The sequence below is a fragment of the Pipistrellus kuhlii genome, unplaced genomic scaffold (genome assembly GCF_014108245.1).
Source record: "Pipistrellus kuhlii isolate mPipKuh1 unplaced genomic scaffold, mPipKuh1.p scaffold_m20_p_8, whole genome shotgun sequence".
Taxonomy (NCBI): domain Eukaryota; kingdom Metazoa; phylum Chordata; class Mammalia; order Chiroptera; family Vespertilionidae; genus Pipistrellus; species Pipistrellus kuhlii.
In genome coordinates, this window is record NW_023425584.1 from 294,190 (window position 1) to 317,649 (window position 23,460).

At 64.6% G+C, this 23,460-nt stretch overlaps 1 protein-coding gene across 2 annotated transcripts; it reads right to left on the reverse strand.

Moving 5' to 3' along the window:
* Window positions 1–34: 34 nt before the first annotated feature.
* Window positions 35–20,853, reverse strand: SNX8 (sorting nexin 8). Of its 2 annotated transcripts, none has more exons than XM_045576927.1 (12): window positions 20,722–20,853; window positions 10,042–10,232; window positions 8,787–8,904; window positions 8,097–8,218; window positions 6,854–6,934; window positions 6,266–6,426; window positions 5,052–5,184; window positions 4,381–4,449; window positions 3,319–3,465; window positions 2,546–2,692; window positions 1,323–1,471; window positions 35–357 (listed from the first exon to the last, which is right to left on the reverse strand). In XM_045576927.1, the coding sequence occupies exons 1-11, from the start codon at window positions 20,813–20,815 to the stop codon at window positions 1,361–1,363; spliced, it is 1,374 nt and encodes a 457-aa protein (XP_045432883.1). In that variant the 5' UTR covers window positions 20,816–20,853; the 3' UTR covers window positions 35–357; window positions 1,323–1,360. The 2 variants fall into 2 exon arrangements, with proteins under 2 accessions (XP_045432883.1, XP_036279750.1); XM_036423857.2 differs by having other exon boundaries at window positions 2,546–2,695.
* Between the last annotated feature and the right edge of the window lie 2,607 nt (window positions 20,854–23,460).

The following is a 23,460-nucleotide window of genomic DNA, read 5'->3' on the forward strand; positions in this document are numbered from 1 at the left end:
CCCGCTCACACACACTCACAGCCTCACCAACTTGTATAAATACGTTTAATAAGTTTCCACGTTCGTTTCGTGGCGAAAACCTGGGAATGTGGGCCGTCTGTAAACACTCCAGCTGGCTGTGGCAGTCACCGATTCGGGCCGTAAAGTGCTTCCCTCGCCGGCTGACGGAGGGGCCGCTGCAGACCGCCTCAGCGTCAGCAAGTCCGCACGCCTCCAGCGCCGCGTCTGGGCCCAGTGGTGCCGAGTGTCTGGTTGCTGCTGGGGGAGCTGGCGCGGGAGGGAGTGGACAGTCCAGCGTGGGCAGCCCCTCCCGCCGCGGTCCTCGGAGCCTCCCCTCCGGTCAGTCCACACGTGAGGCTAGGGCAGACGAGAGACCCGCGTCAGGCAGGCGCCCCGAAGGCGGGCTCCCCCCGATGCTGTGATCAGCCAGAGCCGCCTCCAGTGCCTGCCCCGCGGGGTCCCGTCTGCTGTTCAGACACACCGGGCACGAAGCACCACTCCCACCCAGAGCTGCCGGACTCCACCCCTGGGCCCTGGGGGAGGGGGGCGTCATCCCCTGGGCCCTAGGGGAGAGCAGGGGGGAGGGGGAGGGCAGGAGAGGCTGGGAGGAGGGTTTTGTCCCCAAAGCAGTGAGGTGGTTTGAAGAGTTAACCACAGCAACAGACCCTGGTCCAGCGCCTCCACAACGCACCCGCCTCCCTCCTCGCTCCTCCCCAAGCACCAAAACGGCATCAACCCCCAAAAAGGACAGGGCGGCTTCGGCACCAAGCAGACAGCACAGCACGGCCTCAGCACTGCAGTCAGTGTATGGGTGGGCCTGTGCAGGGGGGACCAGGACACTGCCCTGCAGGCCAACCCCAGACCAGGGACCCGCGCTGGGCTTGTCCCAGGAAACAGTTTGCGCCAGGGGCCCCAGTGCCACTTCCCTTCTGGCTCCTGCTGTAGCTCAAAGGCTCTCGCACGGCCACCCGCCCGGCTGCAGGGCCAGGCCTGCCCTCCGTGGGTACCACCTCCCCTCTGCTCAGCTAATGCAGCCCATCATCTCACTGTCACTGCACACGGGGTCCCTGCACACACCCAGGCACCATCTGCTGGGAGAACATCCTTGCCGCCTGCCCTCTGGTGCCGGGAGAAAACCACTCCAGGGCATCTGAACTCTCCACCCCCAGACTAAGGCCCAGTGCTGGGGCCGGGACACATGGCGTGATCCTCAGCAGACCCCTTGTGCCTCAGCGTCAGCGGATGCTCAGACCTGAGGCCTGTCCCGGCCCTGCTCCCACCTGGTCCCGGCCGCCACGCGGACAGAATTAAACAGGACACACCGTGGAAAGAGGTTTCAGTGGGGGCGCGGTCCTCGGCACTAGTGAGGAGACAGGCCGTCCCGCGGGGACCGAGGCGGGGTCAGGGCGCTGGCGGGTCCCGAGAACAGGCAGTGCAGCTTGGGCTTCAGGTCGTTCCACACCTTACTCATCTGTGGGAGGGCACAGGGTCAGCCGGCGGCACCGCCCAGCACCCTGCTCTTCCCAGGTGCCGGAGAGGGGACATGCCACCGCTGGGCGTGTCTCTGCCCCGGGGCTGCCCTCCCCACTCCGTGTCGCCGCCCGTTCCTCCACAAAGCCCACGAGGGGTGGCCCGAAACCAGAGGTGCGGGTGGCCAGTCCCTGGCCCCTGCACACAGGGCTGAGGGCGCAGCCTGCTGGTCACGGGGTGTTAGGAAGCACTGTGTCCTCTCCGGCGCTCTCTAAGCCGACACGGGCACAGCCTCCTCCAGGGACCACACAGGTGATGAGGCGGGAGGAAGGGCCTGCGGCCTGCCCACCGGGCCTGCAGCGCCCAGGGGAGGCAGGGACGCCGAGTCCAGGTGGCTGCACGTGGCCCAGCCCCGAGCACCCTCGTCTGGGTAGGAACTCCGCACCCCAGGAAGTATCGGCCCACCAAGGCCCTGAGCACGCCGTGCGGGCGGGGAGCGGGTCAGGGTCTCAGCAATCCTGAGCCTCAGACCCTGCCGAGCCAAGGAGCTGGGGGGGCCGGCAGATGCACCCGCCCAGGAGGCTGCGCCCCAGGGCTAACAAGGGGCGTGGAAGGACCCAGGAGAGAAGCAGGGCTGTGGACTGCAGCAGCCAGCTCCTCAGCTTCTCCAGCCCCGATCAGGCAAGGACCCAGGCCACCGAGGGCAGAGGGCCGCAGGCGGACGGAGCGAGGGCCGGTGTGGCCGCAGCCTCCACGCCGCAGGGCACCCCGTCTCCCACAGGCTCAGGGGCCCACCTGGGGATGGCCGAGCGCTGGGATGCCCCACAGGTGCCCCTCCTCACCTTCACGCCCGCCTCAGGTCTGGGACCTGCACTTATGGCTCCTGGTGTCCCCCAGGAGGCAGGGCTGTTCCCGTGTCCTGCTCCACTCCCCCTCGCCCCTCCCCTGGAGTCAGGACAGCCTCAGCAGCACCCCGCCCACGAGGCAGGAGATGTGCCCACGTCGAAGCCCCGGCTCCCGCCAACGTCCGAAGGAGCTCCAGGGTCAGGGGCCGAGCGGCCGTGCGGGAGCCCACCTCCTTGTGGCCCTGGATCTGGGAGCTGACAAAGGCCCCCAGGATGTGGGAGGTGAGCGGCAGGTAGGCGTGGACCAGCTGCGTCTCCTGGTGCAGGCAGAACAGCGAGAAGTGGTTCCGCAGCTCCATCGTCTGGATGGCGTTCTCCTGCTGCAGACAGAGAGCCTCCTCGCTCCGGCCCAGCGGGGGCCACCCACGCCGCCTCCCCGGCCGCCCCCCTGCATCTCCGTCCGGCCCGGCCCGGCGTCAGAGGTGCCAGAGCACCACAGAGCCCCAGTGTGGCTCTGGGTCCAGCAGAGGTGGTCCAGGCCTCTCCTCCTGCCTCCCCCACCATTCCTGTGCACAGCACCTCCACGGTGCCCCCCAGGACCGAACCCCACACACACAATGCCCCCGTCATGGCCCCGCACCCGAGCACCTCCATGATGCTCCCCACCATGCCCCCCCAATGCCTCCATGCCTGAGCACCTCCATGATGCTCCCCACCACGCCCCCCAATGCCTCCACACCAGAGCACCTCCATGATGCTCCCCACCATGCCCCCCCAATGCCTCCATGCCTGAGCACCTCCATGATGTTCCCCACCACGCCCCCCCAATGCCTCCATGCCAGAGCACCTCCATGATGCTCCCCACCACGCCCCCCAATGCCTCCATGCCTGAGCACCTCCATGATGCTCCCCACCACGCCCCCCAATGCCTCCATGCCAGAGCACCTCCATAGTGCCCCCCAGGACCGAACCCCCCACACACAATGCCCCCGCGCCCGAGCACCTCCATGATGCGCGACTCCAGCTGCTCCACGGACTCGGGCTCGTGGCTGTGCACGGCGGCGCTCATCTGCCGCTTCATGAGGCTGTACTTGTGCAGGGCCCGCTGGTGCTTGTGCAGCACGCCCTTCTCGTGCCGTTCACACAGGTCCTGGGGGAGCGAGAGCTGCAGCCGCTGCAGGACGCCCGCTAGCAGCTGCCCGCAGGAGGCCCCCCGGGGAGGACGGAGGGCGTGCGGCGCGGCCCGCCAGTGCGGTGGCCGTCCTGTGTGCGGGCTTCCTTCTGCCAACGGCTCACACCGGCTCACTCTCGCACTGAAGGAGCTCCTGGCACAGAGCAGCGCGGGTGGGCCCGGAGGGCCACAAGCCACACCCCGGGAAACACCGCGTGGCCAGCGCAGGGGTGACGTCGGGGCTGGACTGGCACGCTGCCCGGGGCCTCTCCCAGGGCCCTGCCCCTTCCCAGCGGAAGTCTGGGGAAAACCAGCCTCTCGGGCACCAGGCTGCGGCCTCAAGGCCACCTGCCACCAGCCCTCTCGCTGGAGGAGCCCTTTCCAGAACATTCCCCCAGCACCAGCTCCGAGCTCAGCACCAAGGGCTCCGTCACAGAAAGACAATCTATCAGGAAGCCCCACAGGCAGGGCCGCCCCACAGGGCTGAGGCCGGCACCCGGGCCCTCCACCCCGACAGGCGAGCTCCTCTGCACAGGCCAGCCCTCGCCTGCTCACGGAGCCGGCCACCCCTCGAGGCACACATGCACGCACTCACATGCATGCACGCGCACACACGTGCATTCGTGCACGTGCAAACACGCTCACATGGAGATATATACATAAACACACTCACACAGAGGCATGTACATGCACACAGACATACAAACATACATGCATGCCCTCAGACACAAAAACACATACACGTGTAGGCACTCACACAGGCATACATACATATATGTGTGAACAGAGACACACACATGCACACACTCACCGACATGTGTACGCACACGTGCACATACATACGTGAACACATGTCCACGTGCGAACGAGCACACAGGCACAGCTGAGCCTCACCTTGTAGGCCTGGAGCAGGTCCAGGAAGAGGTTCAGCTTCTCCACCACAGTGTCCTCCTCCTGTTTGCCCTGGGGAGCAGGTTGCTCAGCTGGCTCCAAGCGCAGCGCCGGGCCCCGCCCCCGAGCACGTGTCCACAGGCCCCACAGCTCCGGGCAGGAAGCCATGGAGCCAGCAGTTTGAAGAGAACAGGGGGCCTCACCCCCCCGCCCTGCCCCCACCCCGTGTGCTCACCAGCCAGCACGTGTCCCTCCCGTGCTCCAAAGCCCACGCTGCCCACGGGCACCGGACAGCCGCCCGCGCCGCCCTCCCAGCAGCTCCCCAGGAGTTAGAAGCGCAGCTCCCTGGGTGGTCGCCAGCCCTCCCCGCTCCCCGCCAGACACACGGCTCCCCAGGGGGTAGCCAGCCCTCCCCGCTCCCATCAGACACATGGCTCCCTAGGGGGTAGACAAGCACTTCAAAGCAGCATCAGTGGCTCAGCGCAGAGCCGGGAGCCGGAGGGCCCACTTCTCGCTCCACATCAGGGCGCCCTCCCCCTCTCCAGGGCGGGATCGCCCCAAGGCCGAATCAGAAGAGGCTGAAGCGAGGGCTCCAGGCCCCCCAGGCCCCAAGGCTACCTGGGAAGAGGGGCCAGCACTCCGGGCTGGGACGGGCGGGCGGCGCCATCCCTCACCTGCTGCGCAGCCTTGTCTGCGAGCACAGCGAACTCCACGGACAGGCCCTTCAGCGCCTGCTTCAGGGCCCCCCACGTGCTGCTGCTCAGCGCGGCCCAGGAGGGGAGTGGGGTCGTGTCGGACCCTAAAGCACTGGAGGAAGAGCAACAGGAGACGCTCAGGGCGCGGAGCTGCCAGCCGTCCAAGCCAGCACCAGTTCCAGCCTGCGGGGAGTGGAGGGTCCCCCCACACACACCGCCCGTCTCCGACCGGCACCCTGGCTGCTCAGGCCACGGGGACGCCTGGGGCTGCAGGAAAGAAGGGTCTCAGCCCAGAATGCTCTCCCGCTCCTCCCACGGCCTCTGTGGGCCAGGCAGCCTGGGAGCCAGCTCCTCTGTGAAGGTGGAGTCCGGGGAAGACCTGGAGTGGGGGCAGCCACAGCCGCCATGTCCCTCCCAGTCAAACCCATCTGAGGTCTGACCCTGATGGCGGGGAGATGGCTACCAGGAGCAGGTAGCACCATGGTGGAAACCCACGTCTCTGCCTGATTCCCCTCCTCTCCTCCAGGCAGGAACCCAGGTGCCCCCCGCCCCCCGGAGCGACAGGTCAGAACAGGGCGACGGTGGGAGGCCTAAGCCCACCCCAAAGCCTGAGCCCCCGGCCCCCTCGCCCCCGCAGAGCCCCGGGCCTGCCTCAGCTCCCTCCCGAAGATGAGCAGGTCGTGTGTGTGTGTGTGTGTGTGTGTGTGTGTGTGTGTGTTCGCCCCGCGGAGCCCCCTGGCTGCCTGCCTCAGCTCCCTCCCGAAGATGAGCAGGTCGTGTGTGTGTGTGTGTGTGTGTGTGTGTGTTCGCCCCGCGGAGCCCCCTGGCTGCCTGCCTCAGCTCCCTCCCGAAGATGAGCAGGTCGTGCGTGTGTGTGTGTGTGTGTGTATGTGTGTTCGCCCCGCGGAGCCCCCTGGCTGCCTGCCTCAGCTCCTTCCCGAAGATGAGCAGGTCGTGTGTGTGTGTGTGTGTGTGTGTGTGTGTGCGCCCCGCGGAGCCCCCTGGCTGCCTGCCTCAGCTCCTTCCCGAAGATGAGCAGGTCGTGTGTGTGTGTGTGTGTGTGTGTGTGTGTGTTCGCCCCGCGGAGCCCCCTGGCTGCCTGCCTCAGCTCCTTCCCAAAGATGAGCAGGTCGTGCGTGTGTGTGTGTGTGTGTGTATGTGTGTTCGCCCCGCGGAGCCCCCTGGCTGCCTGCCTCAGCTCCTTCCCGAAGATAAGCAGGTCGGCGGCGTTGTCGATGGCCCTGGCCGCCATGCGCTCCGCCCGGTCGCGCAGCTTGTGGAAGCTGTTGTAGACGCTCCGCACCAGCTCCCGGCTGACCGCGAACTGCGTCTGGATGTCTGCGGGCAGGAAGTCCTGGCGGGAGAGGGCAGAGCGTGACCGTGAACCACCCTGTACGCCTTTCAGCCAAGGATACGGCTCCCAGATCCAGGTCACATGGACACCAGCCCGGGCCTGGACCCCGGTGTGTGTAAGGGAAACAAACATCGCCACACACGCCACACACGCCACACACAGCATATAGCACACAAAGCACACGTGTCATACAGCACACGGCACACACAGTACACACAGCAACCTGACACACACGGCACAAGGCATACACAGCACACACAGTGCACACTGCACACAGTACACACAATAAACAGCACACATGGCACACATATCACACACGGCACACGCAGTGGGCACAATGCGAGGCACAGGCGGGTCTGTGTCCCCTGCAGGCCTTCGGTGGGGGGAGATGCTGGGTCACGGGGGACCGACCCCGCCTGATGGGTACCTTGGCCCGCGTCGCCAGCTTGCAGTTCAGGAACTCGTCTCCCACACACTGCGCCGACTCCTTCAGCTTGCTCTGCACATCCTGCGGGGGGAGAGACCACTGACCTCCGGCTCCGACGGCCCAGTCCGTCCACACAGGGCTCAGCCCGCCCGAGGCAGCGCTCCCTGCGTCCGCCCGGACGTGAGGACTGAGAACGCGCACTCTCCCGCTCTCCAGCTGAGACCTCCACCCACACCCGGGGCGGCCGCACGGGGACGGGCTCACCGGGACGGCCTCACCGGGATGGCCTCACCAGAATGGCCTCACCGGGACGGCCTCACCGGGGACGGCCTCACCGGGACGGGCTCACCGGGGACGGCCTCACCGGGATGGGCTCACCGGGGATGGGCTCACCGGGGACGGGCTCACCGGGACGGCCTCACCGGGACGGCCTCACCGGGACGGGCTCACAGGGGACGGGCTCACCGGGGACGGCCTCACCGGGGACGGCCTCACCGGGACGGCCTCACCGGGGACGGCCTCACCGGAAACGGCCTCACCGGGACGGGCTCACCGGGACGGGCTCACCGGGGACGGGCTCACCGGGGACGGGCTCACCGGGACGGGCTCACCGGGACGGCCTCACCGGGGACGGCCTCACCGGGACGGCCTCACCGGGGACGGCCTCACCGGGACGGGCTCACCGGGACGGGCTCACCGGGACGGCCTCACCGGGACGGCCTCACCGGGGACAGCGATAGGAGGGAAGCTGCCCTGGCTTCTGACTGAGCCTCGTCCGCCGCCGCCCAGCCGGGGCCCTATGGCGTGGCGCCACGTGTGGCCTTCCTTTAAAGTGACCACGCCGGCCGGCGCGGCTCCATGGTGAGCGTCCACCCATGAACCAGCAGGGCACAGGCTCGGGCTGCGGGCTCCATCCCCAGGACGGGGCGGGCAGGAGGCAGCCGGTCCATGATTCTCTCATCACCGATGTTTCCATCTCTCTCTCCCTCCCTCTCTCTGAAATCAATGGAAGTATTTTTAAAACATAAACACTCCTTCACACCCGGAGTCTCCACCATGAGCCTCCAGCGCCCGCCCTGCACCAGCTGCGGGTCCCACGTGCACAGAGCAGCCCCATCCCCACAGGCACCCAACCCCACCAAGTCCAGATGGAGGAGCCTCCAGCACCCCAGCCACTGCCCTGTCCCCGGGCAGCGAACCCGGGCGCGGACAAGGGCGGCAGGCGCGCGCTGAGGGGACTCACGGGGCCGCTGAAGGACAGGAACAGCCTGAGCACCTCGTCCTCGGAGAAGGGGGGGTGCCGGGCCACCAGGTTGATGAAGCGCTTCAGCGCCCTCCTCCGCGCCTCGATGAACTCCCTGTCGGCTGCGGGCAGAGTCGGTCACACGGGCCCGGCGCCCCCTCTGGCGGGGACCCCGCGCCTCCCGAGCACGCCACACGGCGGCCAGGCAGAAACAGGCCAGGCAGAAGGGCGGGGGCCTGGCCCTCACCTGGCCCGGGGAAGGGCAGGTGCAGCCATGAAGACGGGCCTTTCCTATCTCCTCTCAGACTCGGGTCAGATTAGTGCTCCCCACTCTGAAATCCGCCCCTCGTGGCCGCGCCGGCGGCTGAGGCTCCGGCTTCCCGGGAGCAGGCAGGGCCGGCAGCTCGGGCCTCCCTCAGGAGCTCCCGCACGTGCTGGCCGCGGCCAGCAAGCAGCTCGGGTGCGCTCCTCCCCGGGCACAGGGCCTCCCCTGCCCGTTACCGAGCAGAGGGCCCGCGCGGCCAGGGTCCATGCCGTCCGCCCGCCCGCCCGCCCGGCGCTGAGGCCCGGGAACGGACCACTGAGGGCAGGTGCTATTCCGGGGAGACGGCCAGGGGGAGGGCGGGCCCAGCACCGCGGCAGCCCCTCCCACGCCCCTCCCGCGCCCCTCCCGCGCAGGCCCGGCCGTACCTCCCAGCATCCTCTTGGGCGGCAGGGCAGGCACCATGCGGTAGGGGAACTTCTGCAGCAGCAGCGCGTGGAAGACCACGAAGTCGTTGTACCGTCTGTACACGGAGGCCCGGAAGCGCTGCAAGGCCAGGGCCGCCTCAGCCGCGGCTCCAGCTGGTCCCCGCCCAGCGGGACCGCGGGGGGACGCCCCTCCTCCGGTGCCCGCACGCCCACCCGCCTCCCCCGTCTGGTAACGCAGCCCCTGAACTACGGCATCGGATCCCAGAGACCGGGCTCCTTAGGGGTCTCATCCGGGAACGGGGCACAGGAGGACCGCGCATTCTTTATTTATTTTCTTTAATCCTCGCCTGAGGACATTTTTTTAAATATATCTCACTGATTTTTTACAGAGGAAGGGGGAGAAATAGAGAGTTAGAAACATCGATCCGCTGCCTCCTGCACACCCCTTCCTGGAGATGTACCTGCAACCAAGGTACACGCCCTTGACCGGAATCGAACCCGGGACCTTTCAGTCCGCAGGCCGACGCTCTATCCACGGAGCCACACCAGATAGGGCGCCCGAGGACATTTTTTCTGTTGGTTTTCAGAGAGAGTGGAAGGGAAGGGGAGACGACGTCATACGCATTTGACCAAACCCACAGCCCCGAGGGCCGTGGGTGCAGCAAGGTGACGTGGGTGGGTGTCGCCGAGGAGGCCACGCACAGGGTCAGCCGTGGAGAGCGCCGCGCCTGCTGTGACCCAAAACCACCCCAACCAGGACGTCTGCAAGAGCACTGGGGACGTATGTGGAAAAAAAAAAAAGCATTTGGGTGTCCCCTCCACTTTGGGACCCAGCCGATGAGACTGCTAGGAAGCGGTGCAGGGATGCAGGGGGGCCAGGCCACAACCAGACAGCACCGGCCCTGGCCGGCGGCCCAGTGGTCAGAGCACCGGCCCTGCACTGAAGAGTCCCAAATTCAAAGCCCAGTCATGGCGCGTAGCTGGGTGGCAATCCACTCCCCGCCCCTGGCCCAGGTGCCTGTGGGGGCAACCGGTCAGTGGCTCCTCACATCAATCTCTCTCTCTCTTCCCCTCTCCTCCCTCCCTTCCTCTCTCTCTGAAAAGCAATGGAGAGAGTATCCTCAGTGAGGATTAACCCAAACAAAAAAGGACGCAGGGACTCGCCCCAGCAAGGCCACGGCAGCCTGGCTCCCTGCCATCCCCGGACGCCCCGGGCCGAGCCCAGGCGCCCGCCCGCCCGCCGCCGCCCCGGTACCTGGCTGGACACCTCGTACTCCACATGCTTGAGGAAGAGGCCCTTCTTCTCGGGGATGAGCTCCACCTGCACGGCGTCGCGGGCCAGCAGCTCCGGCAGCGTGTGCGACAGCAGCAGCGGGTTGCCCGGCGGCACCTGCATCCGCCTGGGGTCCGGGTCCCTGGGCTCGCTGGCCGGGGGCGGGGGCAGGCCTGCAGGAGAGGCGGCGATGCCGGGCAGGACCGGCCACTCAGAAAGGTGGGCTCCCGCCGCTCCCGGTCCCCACTCTCAAGGAGCCCAGCACAGACACCCGCAAACCCCACGCCCAGCTGGGTCGCACCCATTCCTTCACGCGGGAGGGGCACTCGGGGCCAGGCCCTGCTCCCAGGGCCCGCCTACACGCAAACCGGCAAATACACCCTCATTCCGGGCCGCCACGTCCCGGTTCAACGCGGGGACGAAGGGCGGTGACCCGGACAGGCTGTGCAGAGGCCCTTTTCTCCGGGGGAGGCAGGGCGGAAACAAGAGCTGGCCATGTGGCCACGTGGCTGCCCGCGAGTCCGTTTCTACGACACGCACCACCTTCCGCTGTGAAAGTCACTCACATGTGAGCCCGCTCACACGCATCGGACCCTCCGGAGGGGCAGTCCCCGCCGGGTCTGCTCCGCCAGGTCGGCACCCGGCCCAGCTCCAGGGCGTCCGCAGTGACATCTGGGACCTGCTCCTCGGAGTCCAAAGGGCCAGGAACACAGGTTTGCCCAGTGAGCCGTGCCGTCACGCATGCCCTCACTTATGCCCGAGCCAGACTCACTCAGCAAATGCTGCCAGGGCAGAGGTCACATGCAGGGGGTGGGGGGGCCGCTCTGCCCAGCGGGCACAGGCCGGCCACTCACAGGCAGCCCTGCCTGAGGGGGGCGGCACTGCGCACTGGGGTCCCTGACGCTGATGGCCAGGTGCTCCCTGGGCGCTGCCCGCTGGCAGGGCCCCTCTGGGTGACGATGGGCCACTGGGTGCCACGGGCAGCTGAGGAAGAGCGTCTTCCCTCTTTTATTTTCTTAGTTGGTCTCAAGAGGAAGGGAGAGGGAGAGGGAGGAGGAACATCAATGAGAGGGAATCACTGACCGGCTGCCTCCTGCTGGGGCCGAGCCAGCAACCCAGGCCTGTGCCCCGACCGGGATGGAGCCCTGACCTCCTGGTTCACAGGTCCAGGCTCAATCCGAGCCCCGCATGCTAACGAGTTCCTCTGAGTTCCTCTCCTCCCTCTCCCTCTCCCAGGTGAGGCTGCTGGTCCAGGGGCACCGCCGAGTCACTGCCACAGGGCGAGCAGAGGGAGGGGACAAAATGCCCATCTACGGAGCAGGCGCTGGGACTGGGCGCTGCGAAGGCCGGGCGCTGGGAAGGCCGGGCGCCGGGCACTGGGAACGCCGGGCACTGGGGACGCCGGGCGCTGGGACTGGGCGCCGGGAAGGCCGGGCGCCGGGAAGGCCGGGCGCCGGGCACTGGGAACGCCGGGCACCGGGAACGCCGGGCACCGGGAAGGCCGGGCGCCGGGAAGGCCGGGCGCCGGGCACTGGGAACGCCGGGCACTGGGGACGCCGGGCACTGGGGACGCCGGGCACTGGGAAGGCCGGGCACTGGGAAGGCCGGGCGCTGGGGACGCCGGGCGCCGGGAAGGCCGGGCACTGGGGACGCCGGGCACTGGGGGCGCCGGGCGCCGGGAAGGCCGGGTGCTGGGAAGGCCGGGCACTGGGAACGCTGGGCACTGGGAACGCCGGGCACTGGGGGCGCCGGGCGCCGGGAAGGCCGGGTGCTGGGAAGGCCGGGCACTGGGAACGCTGGGTGCTGGGAAGGCCGGGCACTGGGAACGCTGGGCACTGGGAACGCCGGGCGCCGGGAACGTCAGGCACTGGAAACGCCGGGCACTGGGAACGCCGGCGCCGGGCCCTGGCACTCACTCCTGGTGGGAGAGGTGACGCAGACGCAGCGCTCCCCAAACACCACGAGGGGCAGCCCCGTCCTCCTCCAGCGCGTGAACGTTCCCTCCAGGCTCACGAGGCCACTTCCCCTCGGTTAGAATGTCTCCAAGGACTGTTGTTCGGACGGACATGACACACTGTTCTCAGGAAGTGGAAGCAGAAGTTTCCTCGTCCTTATCGCAGCCTCCGCCTCAGAACCGAGGGCTCAGCAGCTCAGAAAGGGGTGAGGGGGCGCGGACACCCCGGTGCCGCCCGCGGGAAGCACGGCGGGAAGCAGCCGCCCCCCTGCAGCGGCTCTCCCTGAGAACCCCCCCTGCAGGACCCCGAACTCCGGGCTCAGTTACAGACCCACCCCTGCCGACCCCACGGCACTGCACGCAGCTCCGGTGATGTGGCGCTCGCTTCCTTTCCCCGCAGGAGCTCACTGGTGAAACGCTGCCGTTTCCTGGGATCCGGCTGCCATCGTGTCCTGGGCCACAGCATGTGCTTCCAGCCCCAGCGTGTCCGCACGACCACGCTTCTCTGCCCGTGTCTCCCCCACAGCAAGCCCTCCCCGCGAGCGCTGAGACGTGGGAGCCCACGGGGCTGCTCCGTGGGCCCTGCTTCCAAAGCGCATCTGAATCAGCTACATTTCAGAAACAAAAACAGACGCGTCTCCCTCCCCCATGCGGCGTGTTTTACCCGGAAACCCGCGTGGACAAGCCATCGCTCACGGCCCCTCTGCCTTCCCCGGGCGCCTGAGACCGTCAGCCCCGACAGGCACACAGCACCCCTCCCAGGGGCTCCGTCGTCACCGGGAGACCGAGCACAGCGCCCAACGTCCAACACCGCCGGCTCCGGGCAGGGCCGGCGAAGCGCCTCGGTGTCCCGCCTTCAGGTGTGTGTACCGTCACTCACTCACACCCTTCGTTTCGTGTGAAGGCACGCTGCTATGAAAGGGATCCTATTATAGATGGAATGAATCTCAAGTCCCGCCTGCAGGCCTTGGCAGGGCCGGACGAAGGATTTCTCAGGCCTCACACAGCCCGAGGGCTGGACTTTCCCCACCCCACCCTGCCAACCCTACAGCAGCCACTGTGATCCCATTGCACAGACAGGAAGCCCGAGTTCCACAGTGGATCGGTCGTCCTGGGACCTGGGACACGTGTGACCACACACACACACACACACACACTTGTGGGAAACCGCCTGTGGTCTTCACTGCAGAGAAGTGTGGACAAGGACCCGGAAAGCTGGTGACCCTTGAGCTCGGCAAAGGTCAGGGCAATGCACCCACTGTTTAGTCCAGACAATAGAAGCTGAAGCCACTTCCCAGCAGACAGTCACGTCAATCCTTACTGATAAGACAGTCTTCCTGTTCTTGGAAACTGCCAGCCTAAGGGCTGTGGGTGAATCCCAAACTGAATAAAAGGATGGCGAGGGCGGAGCACACCCAGACTCCTTCCTCTTGGGTTAAGCTCCCGCCTGGTCCCCCAATATTTCCAAATTATTGTTTCTTGTCTCTTTCATTTGCATGTGGTCCCTCTTCCAGAGCCCGAACCCTGAACCATGCAGGACGTGGGACTTCACACACACTCATGCACACTTACACACTCACGCACACAGACTCACACACACACTCATGCACACTCACACACACACTCATGCACTCTCATGCACACACTCGCACACACACTCATGCACACTTGTGCGCGCACACACACACTCGTGCACATTCACACACACATACACACACACACACTCACACATACACACACACTCATGCACTCTCATGCACACACACATACTCATGCACACTGTGCGCGCACACTCTCACACACTCGTGCACATTCACACACACACTAACACACACTCATGCACTCTCATGCACACACACATACTCATGCACACTTGTGCGCGCACACTCTCACACACTCGTGCACATTCACACACACACTAACACATACACACACAACATTTTCAGGTTGAGAGTGGCTGTTCCTCCCTGAGGGAGAGGCAAGAGCCCAGGCCACAAAGGGGAAAAATCATGGTTTGTTGCTTCAGACGTCAGGAAGCGAAGTCAGAGCTGACACAATCACCGGCCAGGGGGTCTGAGCCACTGGAGCGCAAGGAGCCGGCAGTGGGCCTGGAGCGCGGCTCCTGGCGGCTCCCTGCATTGTCACTGGGGAGGCAGTGACTTCCTGCGAAGTTTCGGGGAGACTCCTTTAGCTAATTTGGGGAATAACTTACACTGTAGGAGTTTAAAGTTCAAAACAAAAAAAATTCCCTATCTCTAAGTTCAACCATTTTTGGTTTTGTTCTTAAACCGTCATCCTGGGTCTGGCTGGTGCAGTCTGAAAGTGGCTCGGATTTTCTAGAATATTCTGACATGAAAGGGGAAATATTCCAAATCCCGATGGGACTGTGTGGATCCCAGGCAGAGCTCGTGCGGACCCGAGCCCCAGGCACCCACAGAGCCCATTTACCACATCCGCTGCCCACGTGGGTTCCCGGAGGGAGGACAGGACGGCCTTCCAGCCGCCTGCCGAGTACACACCGAGTGCCGTCGCCAACCGGAAAGCCTCGCCTGGGGAGCTGACGTGGGCAGCCTGGGAACCGGGCAAACGTCCCATAAGACTCCTAGTCACCAGTGTTTCCCCGCACAGCTCCTGCACTGCCTGGAGCCTCGTCCTGGTTCTCTGTGCAGAGAAGGCCCCCTTGCCCGGCCAGTGTGGCTCAGTGGTTGAGAGTCGACCCCTGAACCAGGAAGTGGATGGTTGGATTCCGGGTCAGGGCACATGCCTGGGTTTCGGGCTCCATCCCCACAGTGGGAGGCAGCCAATCGATGTTTCTCTCTCTCTATCCTCCTCCCTTCCTCTCTCTAAAAATAAAAAAATAAAAAAGTAGATAGATAAAACACATTTAAAAAGAAAAGAGAGAAGGCTCGCCTCTCCTCGGTGTGCCCGAGCTCCAGACTACCCGCGGCCCGCCCTGCACCAACCAGGACTCAGCGGCGGCGAGCCCCAGCTCCCGCCGCCCTGCGCACTGACCCCAAACTCTGCTGCCACGGCTCCGCCGGGTCCCCCGCAAACCGCCTCGCGCAGCCTCGCAGGGTCCCGTGTCTCTCCTGCCCGGTCACTGTTCACACGCACTCCCTTCCCGAAAAGAACGGCGCCTCCAGGGCGGCACATGAAGGCAGGCCCATGGACCGGCCCGGAGCTAACATCGACCCTGTGCTAACCACAGCCGACGCCGGGCTGGACCCCAGCTCCACCGTTTTTTAATATATTTTACTGATTTTTTACAGAGAGAAAGGGAGAGGGATAGAGTTAGAAACATCCATGGGAAAGAAACATCGGCCAGCTGCCTCCTGCACATACCCCAGTGGTGATGTGACCGGAATCGAACCCAGGACCTTTCAGTCTGCAGGTCGACGTTCTATCCACTGAGCCAAACCAGTCAGGGCCCCAGCTCCAGCTTTACCAGCTGTGTGGTCCCAGGGAAGGGACGGGCCTGCTGCGTGCCTCAGTTTCCCCACCTGTAACATAAAGGCGATGGGAAGGCTCCAGCCACAGGTACCACACAGGTGTCCGGAAGGCGTGGCTGCCATGGTTCCCCGCAAAGCTCGCCCCCACGGGCCTCTCCCACCGAGGCGGCCGCCACCACTGTCCACCCCGAGACACAGCTCAGCTTTCACTCCCACAGGGACTCCCCGAGACCCCAGTCCACCGCACCCCCGGAGGCAGAGGCGGCGCACACCCCGGCACACGGACCTCCTCACTCCCGCGAGCGGAGAGCGGTGCTCCGCCCTCGTGCCCGGCACCGGCAGAGCGGCCGGTCGGGGACAGCCGACAGAGTCGGGGCCCAATGATGTCCCTCGGTAAGTCCTGGCCATGAGCCACCTGGCCCTCCACCACAGCACAGGCCTCTGCCTCGAATGGCAGGTTCAGTTCCCAGACTCTCCTCCTGCTGCACCAGATGCTGGGCCCGGAAGCCGCTGGACGCCCCAGCGCCCGGGCCGGGCCACCTGCCCAGACAGACCTCGGCCGGAGCGGCCGTCCTGCTGACAAGCGGCAGGACCTGCCAGGAGGGATGTGGAGACGATACATCTCTTCCCCCCCAACGCTAACTGCTCAGTGGACACGGGGAGCCCAAACTCCCTACAAAGCTATTCTCGTTGCCGAAACCGGTGTGGCTCAGCGGTAGAGCGTCGGTCTGCGGACTGAAAGGTCCCAGGTCCGATTCCGGTCAAGGGCATGTACATTGGTTGCGGGCACATCCCCGGTAGGGGGTGTGCAAGAGGCAGCTGGTCGATGTTTCTCATCGACGTTTCTAGCTCTCTATCCCTCTCTCCTCCTCTCTGTAAAAAATCAATTAAAAATATATTTTAAAAAACAAAACAAAAAACTATTCTCGTGCCCTAACCGGTGTGGCTCAGTGGATAGAGCGTCGGCCTGCAGACTGAAAGGTCCCAGGTTCCATTCCGGCCAAGGGCATGTACATTGGTTGCGGGCACATCCCCAGTAGGAGGTGTGCAGGAGGCAGCTGGTCGATGTTTCTCTCTCAGTGATGTTTCTAACTCTCTATCCCTCTCCCTTTCTCTTTGTAAAAAAATCAACATATATATATATTTTTTTTTTATTTTTTTTTTTTTAACTATTCTTGTGCCCAGCTGATGTGGCTCAGTGGTTGAGTGTCAACCCATGAACCAGGAGGTCATGGTTCGATTCCCACCAGGGCACATGGCAGGCTGTGTGGGCTTGGTCCCCACTGTGGGGCAGCCGGTCAGTGATTCTCTCTCATCACCAATGTGTCTCTCTCTTCCTCTCCCCCATCTGAGATCAATAAAGCCCCGTTTTTACACACAGCTGGGCCAGGCTGCTGTTGGCAAGTGCTCTCACTGTGCCAGGACCTGGGCTCCCCCCGGCGTCTACTGTGAAACGGACAGCATGGGTTTTAGCCCTGAGATTTGCACAAAGAACGCCTGCCCCCGATCTGGCTGGGGTGTCTTACTGATTCATGCCAAGGCCCCCAACACCACAGCGCCTCAGAGGGGGGCGTGAGCACCATGCACCACGGGTGACACAGCAGGTCCCGGCGGGCACGTGGCCAGCAGCTCCTCGGGGAGGCGTTTCTCAGGAAGGGGGACGCACGCCCAAACAGAATTCCCCGCCGAGCACATCTCTCTCCGGCTAACCACAAACTCCACCAAAATCTCTTCTACACAATCGTGCCCCCCGCTACTTCCTCTTTCTCCAAATGGACGCGTTTTACCTTGCAAATCGCACGTGTGTGTGTGTGTGTGTGTGTGACAGAGAGAGCATGTAAAGACAATCCTCCTCACACCCTGCGCCTTTCTGTGCGGCAGACGTGCTGGGCCCTGGGACTCAGAGAGCCATCAGCTGGCCCGGAGGAGACGGCATGGGAGCGTGTGGGAGGCGGGGAGGAGACCGCGGAGCGCCGGCAGAGCTGTGAGCCGAGGTCATGTTCAGTGCAGCTCAGTGGTCTCAACAACCGTGTGCAGGCAGGAGCAGGCGGCGCAGAGGGCAGGGGACCGCCCGGGCGGGCAGCTGTGGGCAGTGAGGGGACCGGCAGAGCTCTGACCTTACCCCACAGGCCACCAGGAGGCAGCGGAGTTCTGCAAAGACAAGTGGCTCCAGGGAGCTTCCCGGGGGAATGAATGGAATGCCGCGGGAGCTGCTCCGGTGGAGGAAGCCGGCTCTGAGGGCCGGGCTCAGGGCACAGGCCTGCGGAGAGCAGGGCCAGGTGCGCGGTGTGGCCCGCGCAGCGTGTGGTGCCATCGACAGGACAAGCGAGCGCACGTGGCACGGCTCTCTGCCGTCCTGGTGCCACGTCGCAGTCGCTGAGGTCGTGGCTTCGAAGAGGCCGCGGGAAAGCACGCACCGCGGGGCCGGGGACAGAACGTCCCGCTCCGCCGCTCCCTCGATCGTTATAGCTCCAATAAAACCCACAAAGCACTCGTGTCCAAACACACGGAGAACGGCTCCATAAGTCAGCAGGAGCAAGCCTGTCCCCAGGCCAAAGACACGAACAGCCAGTCCAGGACCACCCAAGGTGAAATTATTACGAGAAACTAAACTTCAAGGGGCTAACCAATAGTCAAGGAAATACCACTAAAAACAAAAGTGAAACACCTTCTTCACTTTTCTAAGTCTGAAGGAAGTTTAAAAACAGGATTTCGTGTTGATGAGCTTAGGAGAAAGCATGCGTTTAACCCATTCCCATTACTTATTACTGTATACACCGGCCATTGCCACCCAGCAGGGAATGGGTCAGTATCCACTAAAACGAAGAGAGTGCAGCCCGGCTGGTGGGGCTCGGTGGTTGAGCATTGACCTATGAACCAGGAGGTCAGGGTTCAATTCCTGGGCAGGGCACATGCCCAGGTTGCAGGCTCGATGCCCATTGAGGGGCCTGCAGGGGGCAGCTGATCAATGATTCTCTCATCACTGATGTTTCTCCCTCTCTCTCCCTCTCTCTCCCTCTCCGACATCAGTAATAATATGTATATTTTAAAAAGTGTGCAAACCCTATGGCCCTGCAATCCATCTTAGAGCATCTAGAGAGTTGGCAGGAGAATGGACCCCAAGACATCCACGGGCTCACCCCCAGAACAGGGGACTCTGTGAGGTGTGGCCCGGTCACATGACCCAGAGCGACACATGAGGACACCGTGGCCACAGCCACAGGAGAAAGGGCGCCGTCCAAGGCCACGCAGAGGCCACAGGGAGCTGCCGACGGCCAGGACACGATCCCCCGGCCTCCAGGCGGAAAGCGGGGCCGCACCTGCAGTTCAGCCCAGGAAAACCTCCTTTCAGCCATCGACCACCAGGACTGCGAGGTGCCCACGTGTATGGCTGGAGCCACTGGAGGCGTGGTGACTTGTTACCGCGGCCGCAGGAAGCTAATACACTCCCGTGGGGAACACGGCGGCGGGCGGGGAGGTGTGTGCCGAGTCCACAGACATAAAAACACAGACAGGACGGGAAGGGCCACCCCACACGGAGAGCCACGGCCTCCTCCAGCGAGGGGGACTGCAATGGGGGTGGGGCGTTAGCTTAAAGGGTCTTCCTTTATTTATTTATTTTTTAATATATTTTATTGATTTTGTACAGAGGAAGGGAGAGAGATAGAAAGTTAGAAACATCGATGAGAGAGAGTCATCGATCAGCTGCCTCTTGCACACCCCCTACTGGGGATGTGCCCACAACCAAGGTACATGCCCTTGACCGGAATCGAACCCGGGTCTCTTTAGTTCCCAAGCCGACACTCTATCCATTGAGCCAAACCGGTTTCGGCAAAGGGTCTTCCTTTAAAAGGAAATGTGTCTGTCCATGCATTTCAGTTCAATGTTAAATTCTTAGGAAGGGAATTACATTCACAAGTTAAACGCCCAAGAATTACAGGACGAGAAGTGCTGCAAACCACAGGAACACAGTACTTTTTTCCTGACAATCCCAACTGCACTTCAGAGACGCTGGCCCGCAGACACCACACCAGAGGAGAGGAAACTGGCAGTGTCTCCACAAACCACAGCGAACACCAACCTCGGCTACAGCGCGAGACAGGCCTCATCCCTGGACCCCGTCCAAGGCCGACCCCACCCGGCACGCCCCCTCCCCGTGCCCTCTGAATGTGAGAAAGATGTGCCCACCATGTCTCCGGCCCCACAGACGGGCACAGGTTTGGGTGGAAGGAAGTGATAGGCCGTGTCCACAGCCGGCGACCCCCCGGGGCCCCTGCTGCGGACCGGCTCTGGGAGTTGGGCGGGCTGCCGGGTCCCCACCGGGAGCCGCCAATGAAGCCGCCGCCGGCCTCCAGGCGGGCCAGCTGCCGGGAAGCCCCAGGAAGTCACAGAGGGCGGTCACCCCAGCGAACGGCGGCCCTGGGTGAGCCCTGCCTGAAGCACCCAGAGCGGTGCTACCCCCTCCAGGAGGACGCCCCCGGGCAAAGGGCGTTCCCACCCGTCACCCACTTCCGAGCGTGACCGGCCGAGGGGTCCAGCTGGGCTCATGGGGTGACGTCCTGAACACAATGTTCCAGCAGCGGGGCCATCACATGCTCCCCCCCAGCTCCGGTGGAGGGAGGACAGCGGGCGGAGGGGGCGAGGGGCTGCTGTCCCACTGACTCACCCAGGGTCTCCCGTCACGTGGGCGGCCCAGGGCAACGCCCCCTCCTCACCCGGCGGCTGCAGCCTCCCTTTCCCCCCAATGAACCCACTGGGGCCTCCAGGACTCAGGGACACCTCGTCAGGCTCCCCAGGACTGTGTGACCCTCTGCCGAGGAGAACAGCCAGTCACACCGACATCCCCCACGGGGGTCCTCCGGGGGCGGGGGGCCGGGGGCACCGAACAGGAGCCGGGAAAGCCCAGCCGCCCGCCGCCTCCCGCGCTCACGCCATCCCCTCAGAGCGCCAGGCGGACGTGACGGTCCCGGAGGAGGCCACAGCCCTGGCCCCCGTGACTGCCGGACCCCGGGCGGCGGCACCCGGAGAGGGAGGGGCGGCGGGCTCCGCCGGAGGACGCGGGCGGAGTGCGCGGCGAGGGCAGACCCGGCAGGTGCTCGGGCCCGGGACCGCGGCCGCACACCGAGCCGGAGCCACGCGCGCCCCTGGGAGCGGGCGCAGCGACCCGGCGGGCGGCCGGAGGTCAGGGAGCCGAGGGCCGCGGGGTCCCGGGGTCGCGGGCCCAGGTGCGCCGCCAGCCCGCCCGCCAGTCCGCCTCACCTGCCGCCGGGAGATCCGCCTCCTCGTCCGCCTCCACCTCAGCCGCTGCCGGGACTGCCGCCGCGGGCAGCGGGTCCATCGCCCCGCCAGTCATGTGAGCGCGCGCCACGTGACTTCCTCCGGCCCGCCCTCCGCGCCGGCCGCCGGCCGCCCCGCCCACTCCCTGATCGCCCCGCCCACTCCCCGCCAGCTCCCGGCCCGGCCCCGCCCACTCCCTGATCGCCCCGCCCACTCCCCCGCCAGCTCCCGGGCTGGTCCCGCCCACTCCCTGATCGCCCCGCCCACTCCCCACGGCTCTCGGCTGGCCCCGCCCCTGCCACGCTTTCCCCACGCCCACGCCCCGCCTCGGTCCGCCCGCTTCGGGCCTGGCCCCGCCCACTCCCCGCCCCCGGTTGGGCCCCTCGGCCCCGCCCCAGCCACGCAGCCTGGGCTGGAGGCGCGCTCGCCGCCCTCCTGCGTGCATCGCTCCTCCCCGCGGGCTCGCCTGCGCCGCTTCCCGCCTGCCCGCCCTCAGCCACCCACCTGCCCTCCCGCCCACCCACTCATCAACCCTCAGCCCCTCGCAGCTCCCTCGCCATCTCCTTTCTCGCCGACCCACGCGCGCACCTGTAGCACTCGCTTGCTCCTCCACCCACGCGCACCCCGTCCTTCCCGCTCACTCAACCTCATCCATTCACGCGCTCGCCCACTCATTCATGGCTCACTCTCCACCCTCCGCTCACCCAGGCTCCTGGCTGCCGTGCTGGTGCTCAGAGCACAGAGGGCACCAGGTGCCTTCCGGGTGCTGAGGACGGACAGACAGAGGGACCGGGACCGGAATGGAAGAGGCGCTCTGGCTGTTCCCTAATGGGGCTCCGGGGCTCCGGGATCACCACAGAAGAGGATCCCTGCCCTGAGGAGGAGGGAGCTCTGATGGGGTGGACCCTGACCTGGTGTTGGAGGGACAGGATGAAGGAAGGAGGGGAGGAGCAAAGGCTCTGAGGCACCACAGAGCTGCAAAAGCTGTGGGCCTGGAGCTAAGGCCGGCGGGGGGCGGGGCCGCAGAAGAGGGAGCTGGACAGGTTGGAAGTGCTCCCTCAGGGAGGGCCTTGTTTCCAAAGTCATTACCTGGACTCTCCAACCCTGATGCCTGCCAACGCCAAGGCCGGGGGAGTTCTCATTCTTGCAATCAAGAGCTCACACCCCGTCTGGGCCCTGGGAAGGGTCCCCGGGAAGCGAGCCCCTTGCTCTCGCTCCGGGCCCTGCCGCACTCACAGGCCGCACACCCAGAACACTGGTCCGGTCCCCGCGCCCTGCTATCCGTGCGAGCTGTGCAACCAGTGCCCCTCCACACACTGTAACCCAGGAAGCCTTCCTCCCTGTCGCCTGGCCCACCGAGGGCCTGTGACACCTTATCTCAGCACTTCCTCCTCCTCCCCCACCAGGGCTTCCTCTCAGCTCAGATCCATCAAACCACAGGCTCAGCACTTTCCCCAACTCCACACCCGGCTTCCTCCCAAACACACACACACACACACACACACACACACACACAGGCTCAGCACATTCCCCAACTCCACACCCGGCTTCCTCCCAAACACACACACACACACACACACACTCATATACACACACAGCTAACACAGGCTCAGCACTTTCCCCAACTCCACACCCGGCTTCCTCCCAAACACACACACACACACACAGGCTCAGCACATTCCCCAACTCCACACCCGGCTCCCTCCCAAACACACACACACACACACACACACTCATATACACACACAGCTAACACAGGCTCAGCACATTCCCCAACTCCACACCCGGCTCCCTCCCAAACACACACACACACACACACTCACACACACACACTCACATACACACACAGCTACCACAGGCTCAGCACTTTCCCCAACTCCAAACACACATACACCTCCCGTCCCCAAACACACACACACACACACACACACACGGCTAACTTCCTCTATTTGCTGCATATCCCTGTCCCACAGTAGACTATAAGATCTCTATTAAATGTTTAAAAGCTCAGTGCACTTTGAGAACTGCAAAGCATTAACGAGTATAAACCAGACATTATTCCGGAACAGCAGCGTGTAGATGGATTGTTCTATCCGAGCACCCTGACATCCAGTCACAGCCTGCGTTCCGGGCTCTGCGTCCTGGGGAGTGGCAGGTGCACTGCCCGGAGCCCACCCACGGGCTCTGATGGACTCAGTCCGGGGCCTGATGGAGGACGTTTGAAGGCTCCCAGGTGATTCTAACATGCAGGCCAGGTGGAGATCCTGTCGAAGGCGGAAAGTTTGTTTTATTTCCTCCATCGTGGCCTGAGTGTTTACCAGGTTCTGACCTGTGTGCGCAGGGGGAGGGGAGGAGTGGAGGGGGAACATGGGGAGAGTGCCTCCGAGCTCCTGACCAAACTGGATGAGGAACACCACCACTGGGTCCTCCCTCCTCACAGGACCCAGCGGGGTCCCAGGTGGCAGCAGGGGGGTGAGGCAGGAAAGGCCCAGGAGCCATTCCTTCGTCCTGAGCGCCCACAGAGGGACTCAGGAGCCTGCGCTGGGCAGAGGCCCCTGGGGACACGGCTGAGCCCGGTGCCTGCAGCTCCTTGGGCTCCTCCCGCAGCAGCCGATTCTCAGGCTGCCTCCATGGGCCCGGGTGAGGAAGTGAGAATCGGGTTTCTGGTTTTCCAGGCTCTCGGAGTAATGGCAAGAATCCAGCTCTACGGAGACTGGTCGC